Raw genomic sequence first — 23,535 nt, 5'->3', positions numbered from 1 at the left:
TCAGATGGCAGAAATTTAAGATACAAGTGCTAGGGGAGCATAGGATGCAGCATTTTGCAATTCTCTCTCAAGTATTGGGTATACTTGCAATTTACTTTAAAGAAAATGAAGACTATATACTTTTTAATTCCATAAAGAAACCAAATTGTACATTATTACATGCTAATCTCTAACCAAGACTAGATTAATTCATGCCATCGTATTCCCTATTACTATGTATGGGTGTGAAAGCTGGACAATGAAGAAAGCTGATAGGAAGAAAATAGACACCCTTGAAATGTGGTGTTGGAGGAGAGTGTTACGGATTCTGTGGACTGCCAAAAACCAAATCCGTGGGTTATAGATCAAATCAAGCCTGAACTGACCCTAGAAGCTAAAATGACTAAACTGAGGCTATCGTATTTTGGTCACGTCATGAGACAAGAGTCACTGGAAAAGACAGTCATGCCAGGAAAAGTTGAGGGCAGCAGGAAAAGAGGAAGACCCAACAAGAGATGGATTGACTCAATAAAGGAAGCCACAGCCTTCAGTTTGCAAGATCTGAGCAAGGCTGTCAAAGATAGGACATTTTGGAGGACTTTCATGCATAGGGTCACCATGAGTCGGAAGCAACTTGACGGCACTTAACACACACACAATCTCTAAGTGATGCATTTATGTTGTTAAATCAGTCAAAGAAGTTTAGGTTTGATAGGAAGAGAAGTATTGCATATATTTCAATCCCCCCCCCCCCAAATTCTGTGTGTTTCCAAAAAGATGGGGGGGGGGCATTCCCTGTGGATTCAAAATTTCTGGAAATTTTTAGTATTCTATGCTACAACACAGACTTCAAGGACATTTCTGCCAAGGCTCCTTGAATCTCCCAGAGTATTCTTGAGGCCACTGGGATCCATTACTCTCCATCTAAACTGACCAGGAAAGTAGGAAAGAACAGAAGCAGAATCAATGGGTGAATCCTGATTACGGTTTCTGTAAATGTGGAATTCTGCACACAGATTTCTGCACACAATATTCTTGCTTTCTCGCCCCCCCCCCCAGCCTCCCAAAGTGCCCCCATCCTGTTTTGTGGGAGGGTTTCCCTCCCTCCCTAGAACAGGATTTTAGAATTTTTGGAGAATTAGACAGACTTGTCTCCTTGCCTAAATTGGGCAGAAATCTTGCACTTCTGGAAACATCTACTCTGAACCCAAGCAAATAGTTAGAAAACTGCTCCTTAGAGCCAGTTCACTGGCTATTTACTTATATCCGGTTGGAAAAGAACTCTCTAGGTGGCTAGCCATTACAGACATCCCAATAGAATACAAATAAATAGTCAGTCATTTATCAAAAAACAAAGCAGCAAGGCCTTGACAGGGCTCTGCTCCTTTTAGTTACTCTTTGGGCTTCGACCCCAAGGCTTTTTGGATCTAGATGTAACTAAGGCATGGATCACTGCAACTAGATCTGATTGAGCAAAGAATGGGCACAGCTAGTGCACCAGCTGAAGCTGGGGGAGCGCACTGCACCACAGCAGCCGCCTGATTTTCTAAGGTGTGTTGAGTGTGGTGAGAATTTTCATATTAAAAATTAGTTTGGCTTAAGAAGAACCATCTTTATACCTTAATATTATAACCTGTAGCTTAGAAGCCACATGAAGGCCTGACTATGGCTTTCAAGGGGGCAGGCCTCTAGCTGACCCTAGCTTCAACTAGGCCCCTAACCTTAAAGGGTACAGGAGGTTGCATTGCTAGGAGTTAGTCAACCAAAACACATTAGGTGCCCCAAATTATGTTTAGGGATAGCAAGGTCATTTAGACAGGCAGCAAGTTGTCTGCTTACGCATGGGGGAAATTGTTTGTGTACACGGGCTGACAGACGAACAAATAGTTGTCAGGGACCCTGCATCTGGGAAACTTATTTTGGAACAGGATGATTTGTGAAACCCATCTCCTGAAGAATTTGAAAGGAGGTGTCCGGTTGGGACCCCCTTCTCACGGTTTAGCCTATAAAAGGCTAGTCAAGCTGCCCAGTCCTTTGTCCTTCTAAGGGAGAGACCAAGGCTCCATAATTTGTGGTTGCCATCTCTGTCTTTTCCTTGGAATGACCCAGAGTACTCTGCTAGCTGTTTGTTTGTGTGTCAACTTGTGTGTGGGTTTGTTAAATTCTGCCATATATATTTAGCCAAGTATTGCTTCTATCGTTGCCTTATATTCTCTTGTAAGTCCAATAAAACTGCATGGTTTACTGTTATACGTTTGATGTGCTGTTTAAGAGTATCTTGTGTGCAAGGTCTATCTTTCTTATCAAATTCTCTGGGCTCTGCTTTTGGTAAGTGAGCAGGCAGAGAAATCCAATCACAAAGAACCGGGAGGTGGGAACAAGAATTTCCACAACATTGAGCAGCACTCCCAATCTGTCAACCTGAATTTTCAAGAGGAGTGTAATCCCATCTAGGATGGGAGATCTGAAGTCCCTGGTCTGCCTTTCTTCTAACTCAGAGCACCTCTGTCTTGTCAGCGTTAAGTTTTAGCTTGTTCACCTTCATCCAGCCCATGACTGACTTCAGTTTAGAATTTCAACAGCTTCCTTGGATTGGGTGGAAGAGAAAGGTAGAGCTGGGTGGTATCTGCATATTGGCAACGCCACAGCCCAAACCTCCTGATGACTTCTCTCAGCAGAGATGTTAGGAGATTAAATAGCATTTCCCCAGAACTCGGAGGCCTCCCAGCTGAGAGGGGGCAGGCACAGTCTGACATAGCCATTCCCCAACTTCAGATTCTTTCTCATTATATAATCCATCTTGAGTCTCAGTGAGAAAGGTGGACTATAAATAAAAATATACAGGAGTATGCACACTCGAAAATAAAACAAGAATTTCCCCTGTGGTAACTTGCCACCGGGAAGTCTGCATATTTCTGCATTACAGCTTCAGATGTTTTCCCTTCCTTTTTTTTATGCAGAATGAGTACGTGTTGTTGGTGTACCCCTGGTGGTCAAGATGCCATCCGGCTGCTACAAAGTTATGCTTCTAAGGCTTTGTCCCCCAATGAACTTGCTGCCGCCAATGATGACCTCTGCTACTGCGTGGAGTGTGTGGATGAGTACCACAAAGCAAGGGATAAGTTACCATCACTGCAAACGGTAATTTGTTTTCTTCTGTAGCTCATGTTACCCTGAAGGCATCAGGGCTAGAAGTCTCTAGGCACAGCTGTGGTAGAGTCAGGCAAACAGAAGTCTGGTTGTCATAGTGGATCGTTTGGGGGAGGCAAAGCAGGCAAGCAAGATGGAACAGGGAATTTGGTTGTGGTTTGCTCTTTCACACGAGAGAGGAGCTGGTCAGTTGAGGAATTGTGCCCGTTGGTCCCATTTGCCAGTTGCTCTTTCATTCAAGAGTTGATCAGTTGAGGAACTGTGCCCATTTGTCACTTGTCAGCTGCTAAGTTGGTGAATTCAGTGCTTCCTTTCGGCCAGATGCTTTTGTGCTGTGTATAAAGGTGACTCATAAGAGAGCATAATAAAATATTGTTAGAAGTAGAAGTGAAGGAAGTGAAACTGCATGTAGTTTGAACATGGCAGGCTTCTGAACAATTGTGTAGGAAATAGAACACTAGCAGTCAGGAGGATGTCTGTCAAGCCTGTCTTTAGTCCTGGGGATAGTAGCACATATTCCTCTTGTAAATAAAAACATTTTAACCAGGGCTCTCTGCCTTACTGTATTGTCTTCTCCACCATGAGATAAGAGTCAAGACTATCCAGGAAATTTAAAAAAACAATATGGGTCTGTCTGATGAAATTCATACTCAGCGACTTTTGGAAGATAGTAACCCATTAATCTCGAGACGTGTGGCTGAACTTTGTGCCGCTATATATAAGGCACGGAAAGATGAAAGTCATAAATAGTAAATGTTATTAGATAAACCTTTTAGAAGTTAGAATATGGTCCATTTCAGAAATGGGATTTTATTAGGATCTTGTCAATAACTTTTTATCTATGGATTTGTTGAATAATTAATATTGTTTTATGGTGATCATATGTTATTTTGATTTGGTCAAATGATTGTAAATTAAAGATTGGTTGATTTGCTCTCTGTTCAGGATTTCTTTTTGGTGGTTGTTGAGTTACACCTCCCACTCTGTGGTTTTTGTGTGTGTTTGGGTCCAGGAAGCTCTTAGATGAAGTAGTTAAATTAACTGAGATCTGTTGCAGAAGTGCTTGAAGAAGTAGGCATCCTCGACCTAGGTTTCTTGCTCGAAGAGTACTCCTCTTACAGCTTACACAGGTTTAAACGAGACACCTCTTCAGCAATATTTCAGTTTTGCATCTCTGTTATAGGTTTCAGCAATTTCCTTTTCCTCAGCAATTACCTTTTCCTCAGCATTTCAGGAGAAATAAATATCTTGAGATTCTTGGATGATTGAACCCTTGACAGGAAGGGATCCTCAAGTTCTCTGATAATTGCTTTTTTGCTATGGTGGTCTAGGGCTTTGGCGGTGAAGTCACTAGGCCTAGTTTTATTGCTCTGTCATACAGGGCCAACTCTGCTCTTTCTCAATGCCGGGGATGATGCCATCGCCTAATTGCATCAATTAAGACAGCTATCTTGTTTAAAAAAAACCCTCTATATTAGGTTCATGAGAAACCACAAAAGTGAAGATTACTCTATCGACTGCAGTTTGCAAAGGTTTTATCTTCAGTTGCGGCTCAGACTCAGATTTTTGGGGCTATTTCATTTCCTGTTGGTGGGTAAGGCCTAGCTGCATTACTGTATCAGCTGTGGTTTCAGTTTTTGTGAGAGCCATAGTAAGTAATTTCCTTAATTTAAATGGCCGGGGGATCTATAAAGGGGTTTTATATATGTAAAAAAGTGGATCTTGGGATACCTTTATTCCAGCTGTGAGATTCTTCATATCATCTTCAATAGCTAGGTCTATAGTTACAACTTGATTTCCCCCCCTCTCTTCCTGCTGGTGTTTGTGTGACCTCAGTAAAATAACCAGTCCAGAGAAATAACCAGTCCAGAGAAAAGGTTTTAGGCTGTTTTGTGGAGTTACTGTTTCTCCCTGCTGCTTTCTTTTCTTTCCTTTTTCTTTTTGCTATACCTGATCTGTGGTGCTCATTTTTATTGCTTTAAGTAGCATTGGGGAAGAATCTCTGGTTCTGGGCATCTGGAATCAACAGGTAATATCACTTTCATCCCTGAAGACACTGTTTTTAGTGCTACTCTGCTCTCCATAAAGATGAACAGCATTGTCATCTTCAATCTACATCTTTCTGTGTTTGATTCCCAGATACTCCTCTATTATGTGTTTTCTAGAAATATGACATCAGCAAGTCTTTGACTCTATATCAATGGGCATTGCTAATAGTTACAAAATTGCCCAAATTAAGAAAAGTTGGTATGTGTTTTGGTCACATATGTAGCTTCCATCCTGATCTGGAACTGAAATTGGGCCAGATGGGGGTATCCCAGTGGCTTTAAAGACTAAATTTTTGGGGTTGACAAGAAGCTTCCATTCCCGTCATGTGTAAGTCTTCTGGAGAACCGGATTTGATTCCCCACTCCTCCACGTGAGCAGAGGAGGCTAATCTGGTGAACTGGATTCATTTCCCCATTCCTACACACGAAGCCAGCTGGGTGACCTTGGACAAGTTACAGCTCTGTTAGAGCTCTCAGCCCCACCTACCTCACAGGGTGTCTGTTGTGGGGAGGGGAAGGGAAGGTGATTGTAAGCTAGTTTGAGTCTCCTTTAAGTGGTGGAGAAAGTCGGCATATAAAAACCAACTCTTCTTCTTCATCATCCTGTTAATCAGACTAGTGTTTCTAAATGATCCAGGCCAACTCTGCCAGGATATCATTATTATTATAATTGTGTACAAGGTCTATTCTTTAAGAAGGTCCCTTTTTACATACAAAGAACCAATCGAAAGCTTTTTCAATTGGGGGTTCCTCTTGCATTAGCATCCTGCTGTCAGGCCATGTTCCTGTTTTATTGGCAGGTGGCTGAGGCTAGGGAGAGCCTTTAAGAGAGCATCATTTGACCCAGGCAGGTCTGTTGGTGTGGGGAGGTCTCCTTGAGTGGTACGACTGATGGCCTTGCAGTTCTCTCCGTGGGGCAGGGATAGAGGGTGGCCTTCTGTTCTTTCCTGTTCAGTGTTTTCAAATGTCTTTTATTTGAATTGTTTTATATTTTAACTTACAGCTTCAGTCTTCTCTTGTGTGGGTTAATGTGGTAGAAGTATTTGGCTGTGGCAGGTTTCTTTCCTCCTTGTGGCCATCGGAGGCCGTAATTATTACTTTATAATGCCTGTGTTCAAATTCCAGGTCCTGTGGCAACTGGAAACTACACGCCTTATCGACCACTTAGAGAAAACCATGCACAAGACAAATGAACCTCCTGATTTATATATTGTGGAAGGAGACAAAGAAACACCATGCTATGGTTATACCAGTTCTGACTTGGAGAGAGACCTCAGTATTCCTTTGCTTGAAATACTGAAATACCCATACCTGCTGCTTAATGAGCGTCTCAGTGAGTATCCAGTAGTGTATATTCTGTGAATATAGCTGGAATTGATAAATTTTGTGATATTTAAAAAAGAGGTTGATAAGAGAAGGATCAGTTTTTCACTCTGTCCACTGAGGGCAGAACATGAAGCAAATGAGAATATACAGCAGAAAGGTAATTTAAGGTCAAATGACGTGGAAAACAAGGTTCTGTAATAGGAGCTTAATGAGGAATAAGGAGGCATGGGGGGCGGAATCTTCTCCATGGGATGTTCAGGGAAAAAAAGCTGGAGAAACATCTATCAGCTGCTTTAGGTATACACAAGTGAGTGCCCACAAAACATGTGGGGGGTATCCCATCTCCTGCCCCCACGCACCTTCAAGTCCAACTGCAGCAGGGCTCTGCCACCACCATAGACAGACCTGCCAGTGCCTTCTGGGCCCTGCCGTGGACAGGCCCAGAGTGGCTTCTAGATGCTGATCCTGTGAATGGGTCTATCAGCACCCCCCGGGCTCTGCCACCACCGTGAACGGGCTTTGCCACCACAGCGGCGTGGCGGCTATGCATCCAGCTGGAGTAGTGGGGATCTGAGGCAGGCGCTTCGTGCTCTGCTGGGCCAGTGGAAAATGGAGGCAGCCGCAAAAGATAGGTGTGTTCTCTATGTGTGCACAGAGAACACTTTTTTGTTGGGGGGGGGATTTAAACCCACTTTTAAAAAAAGTTTTCAGATTTTTCAGCAAAACTTGGGAAGTACTCCAGGTTTGAAGTCACATCTGTTTGGGGTAAGCGTGCCCCCCATCTGCCGATTTAAATATCCGCAGATAGGGGCCATAGTTGGGAATTAGATGTATAGATGATCTCTCCCACTATTAGATGGTGCTCTGAGCCCAGATGACCCAGGGAGTCTTTTCCTGTTTTATGATTATTTGATCGTGAACTCTTCTCTCATGCAAATACACCCTTTTTATTTAACATTTATATTGACACACTTATCAAACAGTTGTTGAGCTCAGATATTCACGCTCCAAAATTAGTAGAAAAAAGGCTACCAATACTTCTGTACACCGATGATGTGGTGATTCTTTCGCAAACTAGGGTAGGACTAAAAAAGCCTTGGGTATTTTGGCAGTGCACTTCCAGGAGGAACATTTCATTATAAACTATGCAAAAACTAAAATTATGTGTTTTAATAATAGGGTCAAAAACTACTTGGGTTATTGATGAGCATCATATAGAGCAGGTTAAATGTTTCAGATACCTCGTGCAAATAAGTTTTCCTTCATTCAATGACTATTTGATTTTAACTTTCATTCTCTCTCTTTGGATTGCAGGTGACTTGTGCGTTGAAGCTCTTTTTGAAGTGGAGAAAATCAACTACAGCTATGAGGTTACTGGCAAACACCCAGGGATTTATCTGCTTGTGGTTCACCCCAATGAACATGTGAGCTGTTTTATGCTACTCTGCATTCTTGTATAAAGCATGTTGACGAAACGTTAGACTCTGCTTACTAATATTGGCTGCAGTCAGTCTTGGTGGTTCCACGTTATGTTAGGGTCAGTCTGGGGAAAGCTGCTGAGGGTGTGTTTTCATTATCAGTTTCCTCCTGTGATGTGCAGTAGTCTAAACTCTTATTTACTCAGACTTCTACTGGTTAAGGGTTTTGTTGCTTACAGTTTTAGAGATCCATTGCAGTGTTTAGTTCGAGAGTCAGACTAGGACTGGGAAGATCCCTAAGTATCTTTGAGACAGTTGTTCTCTTTCTGGCTAACCTGCCTCATAAAATTGTGAGCATAAAATCAGGAAGCCTCCTTAACATAAGAAAGTCCATGCTGGATCAGACCAAGGTCCATCAAGTCCAGCAGACTGTTCACACAGTGGCCAACCAGGTGCCTCTAGGAAGCCCACAAGCAAAACGACTGCAGCAACATTGTCCTGCCTGTATTCCAAAGCGCTTAATATAATAGGCATGCTCATCTGATCCTGGAGAGAATCCGTGTGCAAAATGAGTAATATCCATTTTTACTAGTAGCCTTGAATATCCCTCTCCTCCATGAACATGTCCACTCCCCTCTTAAAGCCTTCCAAGTTGGCAGCCATCACCACATCCTGGGGCAGGGAGTTCCACAATTTCGTTATGCGTTGTGTGAAAAAATACTTTTATCTGTTTTGAATCTCTCACCCTCCAGCTTCAGCAGATGACCCCACGTTCTAGTATTATATGAGAGGGAGAAAAGGGGGAGCTGCTTGGAGGAAGGATGGGATAAAATGTTAACTTAAAAATTTGGTTAACATTTGGTTAAGTGATTTCTGTTTTATTCTTGTATACCTTGCTTTTTGGAGTGTTGATCGTTGAAAAGTTAGTTGGAAACTTGCTAAATAAAGAGCTGAATTCTGAAATGCATTTGGTGATGTCATTCTAGGTAAATTGTATGAAGTTGTTTTCAACTAGTTCCATGGCCTGTGCAGACATTTGAGATATGTCAACTTATTCTCAGGCGAGGACCATGAACCTCCCCTGCTTCCTGGTCCTGAGAAGAAAGGGATGTTTTGTCCAGGATTAGGAAGCGCCACATTTCTGTGAATACAGTATTTCTCTAGTCTTTTTTAAGTCTCCCTTATTTTCCTGCACTGAACACCTTTGTAATGATCATTTTATCAGAATGTCTAGTAGCTGAGCCAGTATTTCTTGCAGCTTTCTGACCCCGTGCAGATGGGGAGACAACATGTGTTTCCTGCTCAGCCATTGAAGAGCTATAAATATTGGGACTTTCAAAGAGATCCAGCTCAGTGGCTTTGAACAAATTAATCAGCAAGTAGCAGTAAAATTAGCCACACATCAAAGCAAGGAGGCAGCTCTAGTCCCCCACTCCCACCCCAGCTATTAGCAATGTGTGGTTATTTTGTTTTTTAAAAAATGTTTAATCCATTCAGGTTCTTCTTCACTGCTCTCAATAAAACTTTTTTGTTTGTTTTCCATCCTAAATAGATGAAACTTTCAGGTACTATTCTGCTCATCCAAGGGATCGCGTCTACTGCACTTCAGACAGGCACCATTATTGGCTTTTTAAATTGAAACCTGTGCCAGAAATAAAGATCTGTTTTATTTTTACTGAAAACTGCTTGTTCACACGAGAATTCCTTTTGAAAAATGAGTTTTCTGCATTTTTATGCTAATTGAATAGATAGCTGTCTAGATGCAGTAACACCCCCTTTTTCCTTTTCTCTCTTTTAAGAGTTACAGGTCTTTATTTTAATGGCCTCTAGTGTTTGGTTTGTTCCTGACCTGTATGGCCCAGCCTAGCCTGATCTTGTCAGATCTTGGAAGCTAATAATCCTAAAGGGGAATGAAGGTACTAAAATGTCCAGTAAGCAAACCTCTGTCAAGTAGTACCCTCTGTCTAGAAGTATTTCTTGTTAATGATTTCTAATACATATCTCTTTAAATGAAATTACCCATATTCAGGTTGCTAATTCACCAGGAAAAGTTCCAAATCATATACAACTTAGACGTCAACTGTTTACATTTGTAATTGAAACAGAAATCTTAAAAATGACACAAACAAATATACAAAAAGCTAATTAAAGAGGTAGTGTTCTGTGTTACCCAAAGTGTTCTGTGTTGTATACACTCAAACCACAGGTCAAATAATATATTTCAAAAAATATTCCAAATATAATCTACAGTCTTATCACAGTCAGTTCAGATTTCCAATTATACAAATTTAACCAATACTAAGTGGTGAGCTTATGCAGGCTGTAGTATCCAGGCAGAGGGTACTACTTGACAGAGATCTCGGAAGCTAAGCAGGGTTGGCCCTGGTTAGTATTTGGATTGGAGACACCAAGGAATTCCGGGATCGCTATGCAGAGGAAGGCAACGGCAAACCCCCTCTGAACATCTCTTGCCTTGAAAACCCTACGGGGTCGCCATCCATCGGCTGAGATTTGATCGCACTCTTACACACACGCAATGTTTGGTTTCTCTCTTTCTCATCTCCCTAAAATTTGTCAGGGACGAAAGGTTACAGCACCTGAAAATTTCATTCCTGTTGGGTGGAAAACATTTACAGCTGGAAATGTTTCCCATTGAAACCCGTGGCAACGATCATTCATTTTGATTCTCATTATTTTTCAGTTTCAAAATGAGTAGAGCTTTTTTGGCTTGTCTCTTTCCTTTATTTTGAAAGGAATGCCCATTGCTACTGACTTTCCCTAGACGAGAAGAGGGGGTAGGCACCACATTCAAATAAGTCTTTTTACTCTGTGATAGAGAACCTTTGACTTAGCAAAAACTGTTCACAGCGGATTGTACTTAGTGCTGTTGACTTTTTTCAAGGGGTGGATTCTAACCCTGTTTTTCTCTGCCGAAAGATTCTCCCTCCAGCAGAAAAAGGGATGTTTGATTTTTTTGCCAGTTTGTTGTTTTGGGATAAAGGGTATGGGGGGGGGCAGCTGTTCCCCAGTGCATGATTTTGGAGGGCATAGCAGGCAGCTGTGGGAAGGGGGAGAAAGCGTGCTTCCCACTCACGGTAGATGAGGTCCACCATAGTGAGTGTTGTGTAACTTCTTCCAATAATAATTTCTAGTCTCTCTTCAAACCCACAGATCCGTCGGTGGGCCATCCAAACAGCCACGAATCTGGGGGAAGTGGACAGGGATGACTACTATGACATACAGGAAGTGTTCACTTGCTTGCTCAAAGTGATTGAGCTGGGCTTGTTTGAAAATCCCAGTATTTATAATTCTGTGGTGGTAGAGGAAGGAAAACTCGTCCTATTGCCCCGCCATCTCTATGATACCAGCAACTACAAAAGCTACTGGCTCGGTGAGCAGGGGTTTTATCATGGGAGCTTATTTGGTCAGATTCCTAGAGTGTCCCGTTCCCAGAGTGCACGGTAAGCTCGCAATGTTAAAATCAAAATATGATGCAATTCATGAACAAAACCCTTAAATGATGAAACAGAACATTATTTTAGTTTGATTTGTGTTGATTTATTGATCATTTAAGTCATACAGTTTAACCCCAGTTTTTAAAAGCCAGCTTAAGCCAAAGTGTTTGCAGTGTTGAAGGTAATAGGAACACCTGATTCATTTCGTGAAGAAAGGGCTCTTGGGCAACTGTTCAGCTATTGTGGAATACCCAGTTTCAATGAAATGAATTAAACATTTTATTAAATTAGAAAGAAAAAATAAAAAAGCAAATGACAGACACAGGAGAAATAAACTGAATACACAGCAGACAAAGCAACTGAAAACCCAAATAATAAGATGAAGCAGCAAATTGTTATATGGTTGCGGAGTTGAATAAAGCCTACATCATTGTTTATTTATTTAATTCATTCATTTGTACCCTGCCTGTCTCCTCAGTGGGGACCCAAAGCAGCTTAACAGCGTTTTTCTCTCCATTTTATCTTCAGAACCCTGCGAGGTAGGCTAGGCTGAGTGTGACTGGCCCAAGCACACCCAGTGAGCATCTTGCCTTTAGGCCTCCCTAATAATAAGCACCTTTCTGCCCCTATTCTCATGTAAATCTGAGTGCCATAAATTATAAAGCTTCGCTGCCTATGAGAATTTCAGGGCTGCAGATGACTCAAGGGAACTTGGCACCCTCCCAGCCAGGCTTGACCAGAGGTGGGCACAGATGCCCAGATGGTACTTTTTATTTAACTCCCACTCTCTTTCCCAAGGGGACAAAAACCATGTTCTCACAACATTACCTGATGGTGCCCAAAACATTGCCCTGATATCAATGGATTTAGCTTCTCAAGGTTGTTACCCTTATCTGACTTCCTTGCTTCCCATGGTTGCTTGTGGCAGCTTGATACCTAGCCTCTTTGGTGTGCTTTTGCCATGTTCAGCACCCCCTGTTGATTCTGGGACCTGTTTCCATTCAGGCATCTTTAGGGTGCCTTTCTTTTGAACACCCATTGCTGAGGTATATCTCTAGCATTTCTCTCACAGACTGCATAAGAACATAAGAAAAGCCATGCTGGATCAGACCAAGGCCCATCAAGTCCAGCAGTCTGTTCACACAGTGGCCAACCAGGTACCTCTAGGAAGCCCACAGACAAGACGCCACCAGCTTCAGCAGATAACCCCGCGTTTTGGTATTATAATCTAGCTCCAGGTAGCATTTTAACACTGATAATAGCAGTCTGTTTGGTCTTGTCTCCAACTTCAAGCTTCCACTGAATTCCATCACTCTTGCTTCAGGAAGCATTCTCTCAGCTTACTGAGATGCTTACTGAGATGCTGAGAGCCAGCATGGCGTAATGGTTAAGAGCAGCGGACTCTACTGTGGAGAACCGGGATTGATTCCCCACTCCTCCACATGAAGCCTGCTGGGTGACTTTGGGCTAGTCGTAGTTATATCAAGACTCTCTCAGCTCTACCTACCTCACAAGGTTGTGGGGAGAGGAAGGGAAGGCAATTGTAAGTCGCTTTGAGACTCCTTAAAGGTAGAGAAAAGTGGGGTATAAAAACCAACTCTTCTTCTTAAACCTCCTGGTCTTGAAAATCGTAATTCCAAAATATTTGGGTTGTGAAATCATTTGGAATGTTCCTGAAAATCCAGTGAATTGCATTTCTTTGTTGAACAAAAATCCAGTGGGTTTATAATATATTTTTAATTTTTTCCCCTTTCAACCCTGATTTTGGTGCAAGTTGGCTTCCAGAAAATAGCATTCCAGGATTTGGAGCAAATCCCATGGGCTTTGTTTACCTTAGCCTGCAAATAAAACAGTCGGCTTAATTTATCTCAGTACCGAGAAGTGCAAAGCTTGAACGATCTCCCCAATGTGCTACTCCAGCAGCGAAGGCCTTGAATGGATTCCCCAGCATTAGATGGCATTGGAGGAGCACTGTGTGCAGAAACACATGTTGGGGTTGAAAAGCACCTGTGAGCATTAGCGTTGTTTTGCTGGCCACTATTTTATACAAATTAGTGGTTTCTAGATCAAATCAAGCCTAAACTCTCTCTAGAGGCTAAGATGACTAAACTGAGGCTATTGTACTTTGGTTATATCACAAGAAGTCAAGAGTAGTTGGTAAAGACAATAATGATAGGAAAAGAGGAAGACTCAAGATGGATTGACTCTATAAAGGATGCCTCAGTTTTCAAGACTTGAGTAACAGTAAGGCTGTTAAGGATAGGATGTTTTGGAGGACGTTAATTTGCAAGTAGGCTGGCAGATTCTCAGTAGCAGGAGACTGATTTTCTCAAAACTTCAAATTTATACTTGACTACATAAGCCAGAACTTCCCCCCAGAATCCAGCTGTAGAATAACTTGCTTCTAAATAATTAACCAAAAATACATGGTTCTTCCTTACATAGACAAACATTCAATATTTTCAGTTTAGCCTGGCTTCCTTTGAAAGAGGTGTTTTTTATTTTTAAGGGATTATTAAATTATTTTTTCATATTGAATACAAAGAAAATGTACAGAAAAAGTGAAGTAACAGAAAACAAAGATATATACTCTTATTTCACAAAACTCATGGATCGGATCTTCAGACCTCTGAAAAATTAATGCCTATTGCTATTTCAAGGTTAAGCATGACTTCCTGAGGAAGTGGTTTTAACGTGCACTGTATAGCTCCCTTTACATCTTTTGATGGCTGACTTTGCAGTCTCCAACTGTTCTCTGTCTTGTTGTGGTTTAAGTAGTGCCATCAATGTAGGTGGCACTTCAAAGAAATGTAAGCAACCAAGACAGGTCCTTACACCCAGGAGCTTACAATCTAAAAGTGAATCATGCAAAGGAATGCAAGCTCACTTGTACCTGTTTTGGGGGTTCACCCAAAGACTGACTGCAAATTGTAAAGTTGTGTTATTTTCATTGTAGGCATCTGCATGTTGCTTACGGTATTGGAAGAACAAGCTATGGATTCATTATTACTTGGCCCAGAAAAGCAGAATGACTTCATGCAATCCATACTGTCCACAATGGATAAACACACAGATGGTAATTAGCATTCATTCTGTGCAATGATAAAACATTCATTTCATTGACTTTCGGATGGGTGTGTATGTGAAATCCTTGCCTTTACCTTAATATTACATTAACTTTCCTCCAGGCCAGGTTGGCCAGAGATCCTGGAGTTTTTTTGCCTTCCTCTGGGCATAGAGCTGGGTCACTGATGGAGTGGGGTGGGGAGTTCGTTGGGAATTTCCTGCGTTGTGCAGTGGGTTGGACTAGATGACCGTTTATGTCCCTTCCAGCTCTGCGCTTCGATGTTTCTACACTGTTTCCTGTTTAAAGTAATTTATTCAGAACACAGTATACTGTATAAGATGGGACTGTATAAAGTAAAGGTAGTATACTGGGCCAGGTGTGTGCGCATGGCAGTTTTTTCCTTATCGCCTGTTTTTGAGGCAAACAGAGAACCATTCAGCAATACTATTCAGTCATAAATGCCTGACGGGGAGAGACTGCGGCTCAGTGGTAGAGCATCTGCTTGGCATGCAGAAGGTCCCAGGTTCAACCCCCAGCATCCCCAGTTAAAGGATCTAGTGGTAGGTGATGTGAAGGACTTAAGTCTCTCCAGCTCAAGTAAACTAGCTTTCCCGTCACAAAAAATGGGATCCCTGTACATTGCTGATTGTCCATTCCTAACTCTACAACTTGTCTTGGTGGTATGGGACTCCTTGTTTTTTGCACAAGGCAGTTAAACATATGTGATTGTCATCTTGTTGTTAAGTGTAGGATATTCCCATATGAGAATGCTTTGGGTTCTCTTTTTCAGACGAAAAACAGGATCCTTTCTGGCCAGCGCTGCAGTGTTTCATGGTGATTTTGAATCGGCTCGGGGCCAAAGTGTGGGGTCAGCTGATGGACCCAATCCAGGCATTTCAAACCATTATCAACAGTTCAAGTTACAAGAATAAAATCAGTCGCATTCGCCAAAGTTGCAGGAGGTTTGCTCTTTCGAATATAACGCTTTTAAAACAGCTGCTCTTTAAAATCACATTTTTCATAGCCATTATAGCTGTGTAGTGTGTAGGAGTCCAGGTGGGGGCCTGAATGGTGCAGTGGAGAGAGCAATGAGGAGAATGTGGAGGAAATTTTTATTGAACTAAAACAAATGGGTTTATCATAGAGGCCAAGTTGACTACATTAAAGCGGTCACGACATGACTAGTAGATAAATTATAGCCGGTTAAAATTGCAAGCATCAATAAATAAACCCTGCATGTTTGAACCAGAGGAAGAGGCAGTAGCCTTTTGTGTAGGAAACGTTTAACAGCATCTGTCTGCAATCGGCACTAGTCCAAAGCAAAATGCAAAACCAAAAAGCACAGCCAATGCCATGTGCATAAAACCAGATCGCTTCTTACCGTTCCGGCATCTTGACCTGGTTCCTCGGCTTTGTTACGACTGTGCCACAGGCTTGATTTGGCAAAGCAATGTCAGCTTCATCTCTTTATCATCCAGGTTCCTAGTTGGACGACTCTCGGCCATTTCTGTAGCACTTCTGAACAACCAAGCTCAGACTATTTCCACTTAACATGGGCTCTTTTGAATCTGTGACACGCCAACCCTAGGGGCTTTTTAGGGCATGTGAAGCAGTAATCACTGAGCTACTGTAAACTGGGCTGGATCCTGTAGATGCAGCCCCACCACTTCATCTGTATTGCCTCAGTTGTTGTTCACACAAGTCCAGTGATCTTCAACCCATGGATTGGGACCCTCAAGTGGGTCATGGAATCCTTCCTATTGGCTCAAAATAACAACCAGTCAGTTAGACCAAAACTAAGACTAAACGCGTTTCGGCCGTATGGCCTTCTTCAGTGGTTTAAATCCATTAAAACCCTCAATGCAATTATACCATTACACAGATATACAAGCCTGAGAGGTATTGTGGTTTGTAACTTAGAAATATATACTATTTAACTTAGTCAGACTTGATGATGTCTTCATGACTGGGATACCTTGATCAGTGCACCATAGTAGGCAAGAAATCCAACATCTCCCCATTTAAGAGGGTTTTATAAAAGAAATTAAATTTTCAGATTTATTGAAACCTAAAATTGAAAAGGAAAATCTGGATGGTATTTATAAGTAAACTGTATATTTTATAAACACCACTTTTACTCAGTCATATTGTTATACTAGCATATATTTGTATATCTGTATAATGGTATAATTGCATTCTGGATTTTAATGGATTTAGACCACTGAAGAAGGCCATATGGCCGAAATGCGTTTGGTCTTAGTTTTGGTCTGTCTGATGGTTATTTTGTGTCTATTTGTGTTCTGTGTCTATATTTATAATAGAAAAATAGAGGCTGTAGCAGGGCTGTATACAAGTTATTGATTTTTATTTTTGTCTGTAATAAATTCAGGATATACATTTGCAGAAGATCATTTGCACATAGTATTAATTTTGGCCCTTATGTATGTTTGTCCTTGACCTAAGGGTACTTCTGGAGTTTTTTCCCCTTTGTTGGCACTCTTCCTACTGGGTCACAAACCCCTATAGAACTGTTCCCCACCCCTTTTGCTGCCTTTTGGAAGGACCTGCTGTGTAGAGACTGCCCCTTTTTGTGTACACGCTGAGAAGAGCAGCTGAACAGTGAGGTTCAGTGATGAAGAGGATTCCTTCATAATTCTGATCATTGGCTTGTTTCTCTCTGTGGTACACCCACCGGTGCTTGGCATGTGTTTCCTATCCCCATGTTTGTTGCGGTGCCACTCAAAAGTGGCACCGCTCCTAGCTCTTCCTGTCGTGTGACTCTAATGCTACCTGCCTTCCTGCCACATTCTTGCAGCTTACATGAGTCCTGGCTCTGCAGAGGTTGAAGACAACTACCTACATGACAGCATGATAACATAATCAAACACTTCGTTATATGGTGAACAGACCTCACTCAGTGATACAATACATTAAATGAAATGGTGGCTGCTAGAATGTTGGAGGCTGGCTTTTAGAAATATAAACAAGGCTCTCTGGGAAATGGGTTGATTTTGTTTTTTTCCAGAGTGTTTTTAATGGACTCAGTTGTACTTGGCATCTGGTATCAGTCAATGATAATCTATGGAAACAAATTACAAATTGCACTCTAAAACATAGTGATATGGGCTAGCTTTTTTCACTCCCAGGGTTAAGTTGGAAAGAGATAGGGGACATTTCCATGAATTTAGTTGTAGTTTATTCCATTCTTCTGATACTGGTCTCCTACTTTCAGGATAGGGCATGTTCTAGATCAGGGGTGTCGAACTCAGTTGTTACAAGGGCCGTATATGACATAAATGTAACTTGGTCATGCTGGGTCATGCCTTACCAGGCCAGATTGAGAGTAGGGGTGGCTGGCTCATGGGCTGGATAAGATCTCTCAAGGGGCCAGATCCGGCCTTATGTTTGACACCCCTGTTCTAGATTAAATAGGGGTATACGTACTAGTCATGGTTTAAAACTTGCCTGTGTTTTTTTTTTCTTTAAAGGACTAAAACTGAGCCATTCTCTGACTGTGGAAATGAGATGATAACCTCCAGCCAGATTGTATATAACTATTACACAGAAAAGCCCCAAAAGGTAACTTCTGGCAGATCCCAAACTAGCTTATTGTTTCCCCTGGCAGTCTTTATAAATGCATTCCTGTAGTAGAGTGGAACAGAAGAACTTGACCACTTCATTCCTGCCAGAATAGAAATAGTGGAGCAGGGTATAATTTTCAAAGATGACATCCTCCTTATTAATTCCCCATGAGGCAGGTTGTTACTGGATACACAGTTCAGTTCCCCCTCTCCCATATCATGCCCTTCAGCTGCTTTAACCTGCAGGTTTCCAGTCCCCGTCACTGCAAAGATAGGCTTGTAAGTTGGCTGAGGCAATCTCTGAAGCAAGCACGAGTGCTCACGATGATTTGAAAGCGGGGGAATGGTATATGCTTAGCAGTAATTTTCTGGAATGTGTTTATTTCAGGAAGCTGGGTGGAAGGCGGCTGTTTGGCCAAATTACTTCCGCAACTTCCATGAGGATACGCAGGCTTTAGCCAGCATGCTTCAGTCCGACGCCGACCAAGAGGAGCAGTGGCACAGCAGCACGTTTCTGTGGTTCATCCCTTTTGTTCATTCCCTCATGGACCTGAGCGAAGGAATCCCCTACATCATGAAGGTCATCTGCCACTTGTGTGGCGAAATCAATAAGGTCTTCAACGAAGCCGTCCAGTATTGTGACAAGGTGTCCGAAAGCTTCATCCTGATCCTGGTGTCGGTGGTCCAGCTCCATTTGGCAAAAGGGTGCCTGCACTTGTTGTGGGTCAGCTCGCAGTTCTGGGTGGATGCCGTGGTGAAGTGCGCCAAGCTTCCGAGCATGGCGGTTGTGCATAGCGGCGAGGGGGCTCTCCGGAACTTCCCGAGGGCCGCAGGGGGGGCGGTCTCGTCGCAGGGGCCTTGTTCCGTGCAGCTCATCTGCATGAAGCTGATACGGAGCCTCCTGAAGGAAGCCTACCAGCAAGGGCAGCACAGCAGCTGCAAGGTCTTCCTGGACAAGCTCAATTTACTTCTGCGCAACAATGACATCTCTCAGGGCTGGCAGCTCAGCACCGTTGACACCAATGAATTGCAAGGGTGCCTACTGAAGTTCATTCAAAGTATCGACGGCAAGAACTTAACTACCGCCTCCCTTGGGGAGAATGCTGCAGCTTGTATTTCCCCACCCACTTTTTCAATAAAGCAAGAAAAAGAAACGGGTGACAGGCGTCCAGCAAACGCATCTGGCGAGCAGACACCTCATCCGCCGTTAAGGAGGGATGACTTCTGCCAGGAAGGCCCGTCCACCGGGAGAGTCTCTAGTTTGGAGGAGGAGTACAGGGAAGTCTCTTGTAGAGACCAAAACCTGCGGAAGACCTCAGGATGCCCTATGCCCAATATAAAACAAAAGCCAGAAGAGAGATCAGTACTGGAAGGTGATAACTTGGCCTGCTCCAAGTTAGCAAGTGGACCCAAGAACGCCCAGAACAAAGGATACCGTCCCCAAGACCTGGGAAATGAGAGAAAGAGCGATTCCTCTTGCAAAAGTTACTTTGAGCAAGGTTTCCAGAGCCTAGGGACCAGTGATAGCAGTGGAAAAGAGGGAAGGTCTAGAACTTCCAAATGTTTGCCTGTTCCTGAAAAGGATCATGATGGTAGGAATGGCAGCAGTGGTTCAGAGGTAAAGATGGGTCTGGATAATCTCGCAAACATCAAAACCATTTTGGAGAAATCCAGCTTTACCTCCAAATTAAAGCAGCTTATTGAAAATAAGAGAGGAACTACCACACCTGAACCAACCGCAGAAAAGCAGCAGTCCCTCAAAGATGTGAGCAGAGGTCAGGAGGAGCGGTTGAGTGAAATTAGTGGGGCTGGTTACAGCTTATCAAATGCGCGCAAACCAGAGTTGAGCTCAGTTGATGCTTCCGAAGACAAGCTGCTGTGCCCCCCAAAGAAATCTGGAAACTGGCCGGCAGAATTTAGCGGTGTCCCAAAAACAGAGTGTGATTTGGGAGACAGTAGCAGTGATGATGAAATTCCATATTCACAGATTAGGAAGGAGCTGAAAAAAAGTAAATTGGCTGCTGTGGCCACACCACTGGCGGATTCTCAGATTGACAGAGACCTCAGTAGACTGTCCCTAGAAGCATATGCCAAAGGCATCAATTTTCCTGTTGATTCGAGCCAAGAAAGCCCCACACATGAGCAGAGCTGTATTCAGAGGAAAGTTGGAGGTGCCGTTAGATCGTGTTCTGGCAGGCAGAGCAACCAGTCGTCACCAGGCACTGATGATCTCTGCAATCAAATCATTGTTATTTCTGATTCTTCTTCGGATGAGGATAAAAACAAAGGGAATGTGGTATGCAAGCAAGAGGGAGAGAAAGTAGGCACAAGTCTTCAAAAGCAATCCAGCAGTGCGTTTGAAAGTGCCAGAGGCCAAGAGTTCCTTGCTGCCTCCAGTTCCCCTCAGCCAGCTGACGAATGTGAATCGCAGTGTTTTGAGTTCGAAACTGAGGAGGAGATCTACTCAGCCTGGCAGGACAGCCAGAGGGACGAGGAGGTGGCAGACGGCCCGGAGGGACGAGGCCTTCTGATAAAACCAGGAAGCAGCCGTGCACAATGTGACTTGGAGATGGGAAGGCAAGCTAATGACCAAGATTATGATACCGACTATCTCGGGGAAGAGGTCACTGAAAAAGCAGCAGAAGCTTTTGAGCAACAGGTAAACTCAAAGAGGAAAGATGGTAAAGCTGAAACGCCTGATGATCAAGCAGCTGTCAGCAAAGGGAACACGAAGTCTTTCCCAGAGATACGTGCCGATGATGGAGAATATTCCAGGCCTGAAAACCGCCCACCAGCATCAGCTGGTCCTTCAGCACCAATATCCGTTGATGAAAAATTGAATATAAGGCCAGCCAAACGTCCAGCAACATCCCAGCTGCTTAAAAACACTAATAAGAGAGCCGAGAAAGGAAATCTCAAGCTAAATGCTCACAACAAAAAATTACCACAGATCAAATCTTCCAGGTCCGCCCCTGCTGTGGTCCCGCCAAAGAAAGTTCACGAGTATCCTCAGCCGACATTGACTGTGGAAAAACTCGGCTTGAAAAAAGCTCCCCGCCGGGCAGCTGACCTCTCTCAACGCTCGCTAGACTGCCTTGCCGAATTGCGCAGCCATGGCAAAACGGCCGGGGAGTTGAGTCTTGCACAGCAAAGAAAGTCGAAATTAATTCCACCTCGCAGTCTGGCTGATAAAAACAGGAAAATGTTAGCTTGCCAAGATCTGCAGTTCTACAGACAATCGAGACCCAACCTAAAAGAGGGAGGTCACCGTGGTCATGGAAGAAATCCTGAGACGAAACCCCCCAAAATAGCCAAAAAGGCAGCTCCAAAGCCAAGTGTTCCACAAGTTGCAAGTGGGGCTGCTGATGAAAATCAGAAAGAGAGAGCTGAGCGCTTAAGTAACTCCTCAGACAGTGAAAGCAAACCGTTGTGCCAGCGTTCACTGGAGAGGGAGGAAGTTCAGTCCACAGCGATCTCTCCAGCGAACAAGGAATTTTCATTGACCGGTCAGTCTACCAATTTTGATATGAATATTGAAGAAATCACAGCAGCTGTCACACCTTTTCTAGGCAATTTAGGTTCCACTGAAACCGGCGGTACTAAAATAGACCACGTAGTCTCTTCATTTTCCTTCTCTGGCCGTTGCGATAAAGCCGTCTCAAAAGAGACAGAGTCTAAATTAAACAAGGGCGAGGACGAGGATAATGACCTGTTCTTAACACAGAGAACCCCAGAGGATATGGAGATATGTTCACAAGTGGGAAATGGCATAATTGTGACAGAAAATGTTCCCGAAAGACCCTTTCAAGGCCAGGCCTTAAAAACAGACACATGCAAGCACCCTGGGTGTACTGAAAAGGTTAATAAAGCAGGGGCATACTGCTTAAATCATGCTGCTCTGGACCATGTCTTTGCCAAGCCTCTTCTGCCCAAACCGTCCACAGCAAAAATTTTCAGCACCAGTTCTTCAAGGAGCGCTAACCTCACCAAGGACCTGGAGAACATTCATAAGCCCTCCCTGGCTGTGAAGAGCAAATCGGCCTTGAAGATGGATGGAATCAAGCGCCTGTCGTTCGCAAACGTTCTCGGGCCTCGGAATTCAAACAACCACCCTCAGTTACCAAACATGCAAAGCAACCATAGTATGGAAATTGCCAAGGCTCAGCGCACCTATGGAGTTCGTGCTGGGCAAGGGATGCGTCCGCACTTCCCGCAAGGAAACCACATTAGCACCCAGAAGAGAGACTACAGCGTTTTCAACAAAGAGGTCCTAAAGTGGAACTATGACATGTTTGCAAGATTCAGCCAGTTTGGGGTGCCGGAAAGCCTCCTTCAGTCAATCGTGGCCACTGTTCCGGTCAAATTTCAGGGCTACGATGACTACTTCGATACATTCTTCCCCTTAATGATGCTCAATGCTTTTGAAACGGTAAGCACTTCCTTGAGCACTTTGCGATTCGTTTGCTACTTTGTCAGTCCGTTGCCATAGCTCCCTCTGTGCCGAGGGCTGAAGCTGGTTCCCAGCGATTAGCCTTAAATTAGGCCCTTTTTAAAAAGGTGTCCATATCAAATACATATCAATATTTTGCCTAGTTAGCCATGCACAGTGTAATTGGCATATTTGGATTGCTCGGGGCACTCCTTTGTGGCAACCAGGACCGCTTTACAAGGGAGCCAGGGTTTCATGTGAGCTTGAAAGCTCGTGCCTTGCAACAAAAGCAAACTTTGAGCTGGTGTGGATGGGTGATAAGCTTGGGTTCATGATTGAATTGAGGGCTTAAGCAGGTGAGACTGGAGCTCGTTGTTCCATCCGTAAAATGCAAATTGTGGTCTCTTACCGCTTCAGTTTGCCTTAGAGTTGTGCAAGGGAGAGCGATGGGGGCGGGTTTACTGGTTAAGAGCAGTGGTTTGGAGCAGTGAACTCTGATCTGGAGAACCGGGTTTGATTCCGCACTCCTCCACATGAGCGGCAGAGGATAATCTGGTGAACTGGATTTGTTTCCCACTCCTCCACATGAAGCCAGCTGGGTGACCTTCGGCTAGCCACACTCTCTCAGCCCCACCTATCTCACAGGGTGTCTGTTGTGGAGAGGGGAAGGGAGGGTGATTGTAAGCCGGTTTGAGTCTTCCTGAAGTGGTAGAGAAAGTTGGCATATAAAAACCAACTCTTCTTATCTCTTCAACTTTCACTCATTGTCACTTTTTGAAACCAGGCATCCTGCTTTATTAGCATGCATGTTTTTTAGCATGCATGTTTTTAAAGCACCAATTTTCCTTTTGAATTGCTAATACAGCAGGGAGGCCAATTTTGAATCTGGGGAAGGTTAATCCCCATCTTCCTTCCCTGCAGAGCCCCAAGACTGCACAAGCAGGCAGTTTGCATATTATAGGCAGAATGCATCTGGTATTTGGATGGGAGACCTCCAAGGAATACCAGGGTCGTGACGCAGAGGCAGGCAATGGCAACCTACCTTTGAATGTCTCTTGCCTTCAAAACCCCACCAGGGGTCG

The 23,535-nt window shown here is 43.5% G+C and overlaps 1 protein-coding gene across 1 annotated transcript in view; it reads left to right on the top strand.

Annotated features, from left to right (window-relative positions):
• The first annotated feature begins 2,940 nt into the window (after nt 1–2,940).
• SETX (senataxin) overlaps nt 2,941–23,535 on the top strand; it is a 57,873-nt gene continuing 37,278 nt past the window's right edge. Inside the window, exons 1-8 of the mRNA XM_056860161.1 lie at nt 2,941–3,120; nt 6,303–6,510; nt 7,818–7,927; nt 11,093–11,312; nt 14,333–14,452; nt 15,234–15,405; nt 17,932–18,022; nt 18,413–22,453. Of these exons, the coding sequence (XP_056716139.1) occupies nt 2,941–3,120; nt 6,303–6,510; nt 7,818–7,927; nt 11,093–11,312; nt 14,333–14,452; nt 15,234–15,405; nt 17,932–18,022; nt 18,413–22,453 (5,142 nt within the window). The remainder of the gene's footprint in view (nt 3,121–6,302; nt 6,511–7,817; nt 7,928–11,092; nt 11,313–14,332; nt 14,453–15,233; nt 15,406–17,931; nt 18,023–18,412; nt 22,454–23,535) is intronic.

This window comes from Euleptes europaea, chromosome 14 (genome assembly GCF_029931775.1).
Source record: "Euleptes europaea isolate rEulEur1 chromosome 14, rEulEur1.hap1, whole genome shotgun sequence".
Taxonomy (NCBI): domain Eukaryota; kingdom Metazoa; phylum Chordata; class Lepidosauria; order Squamata; family Sphaerodactylidae; genus Euleptes; species Euleptes europaea.
The sequence above is the reverse complement of the archived record's forward strand: the minus strand, read 5'-3'. Positions and strand labels throughout refer to the sequence as shown.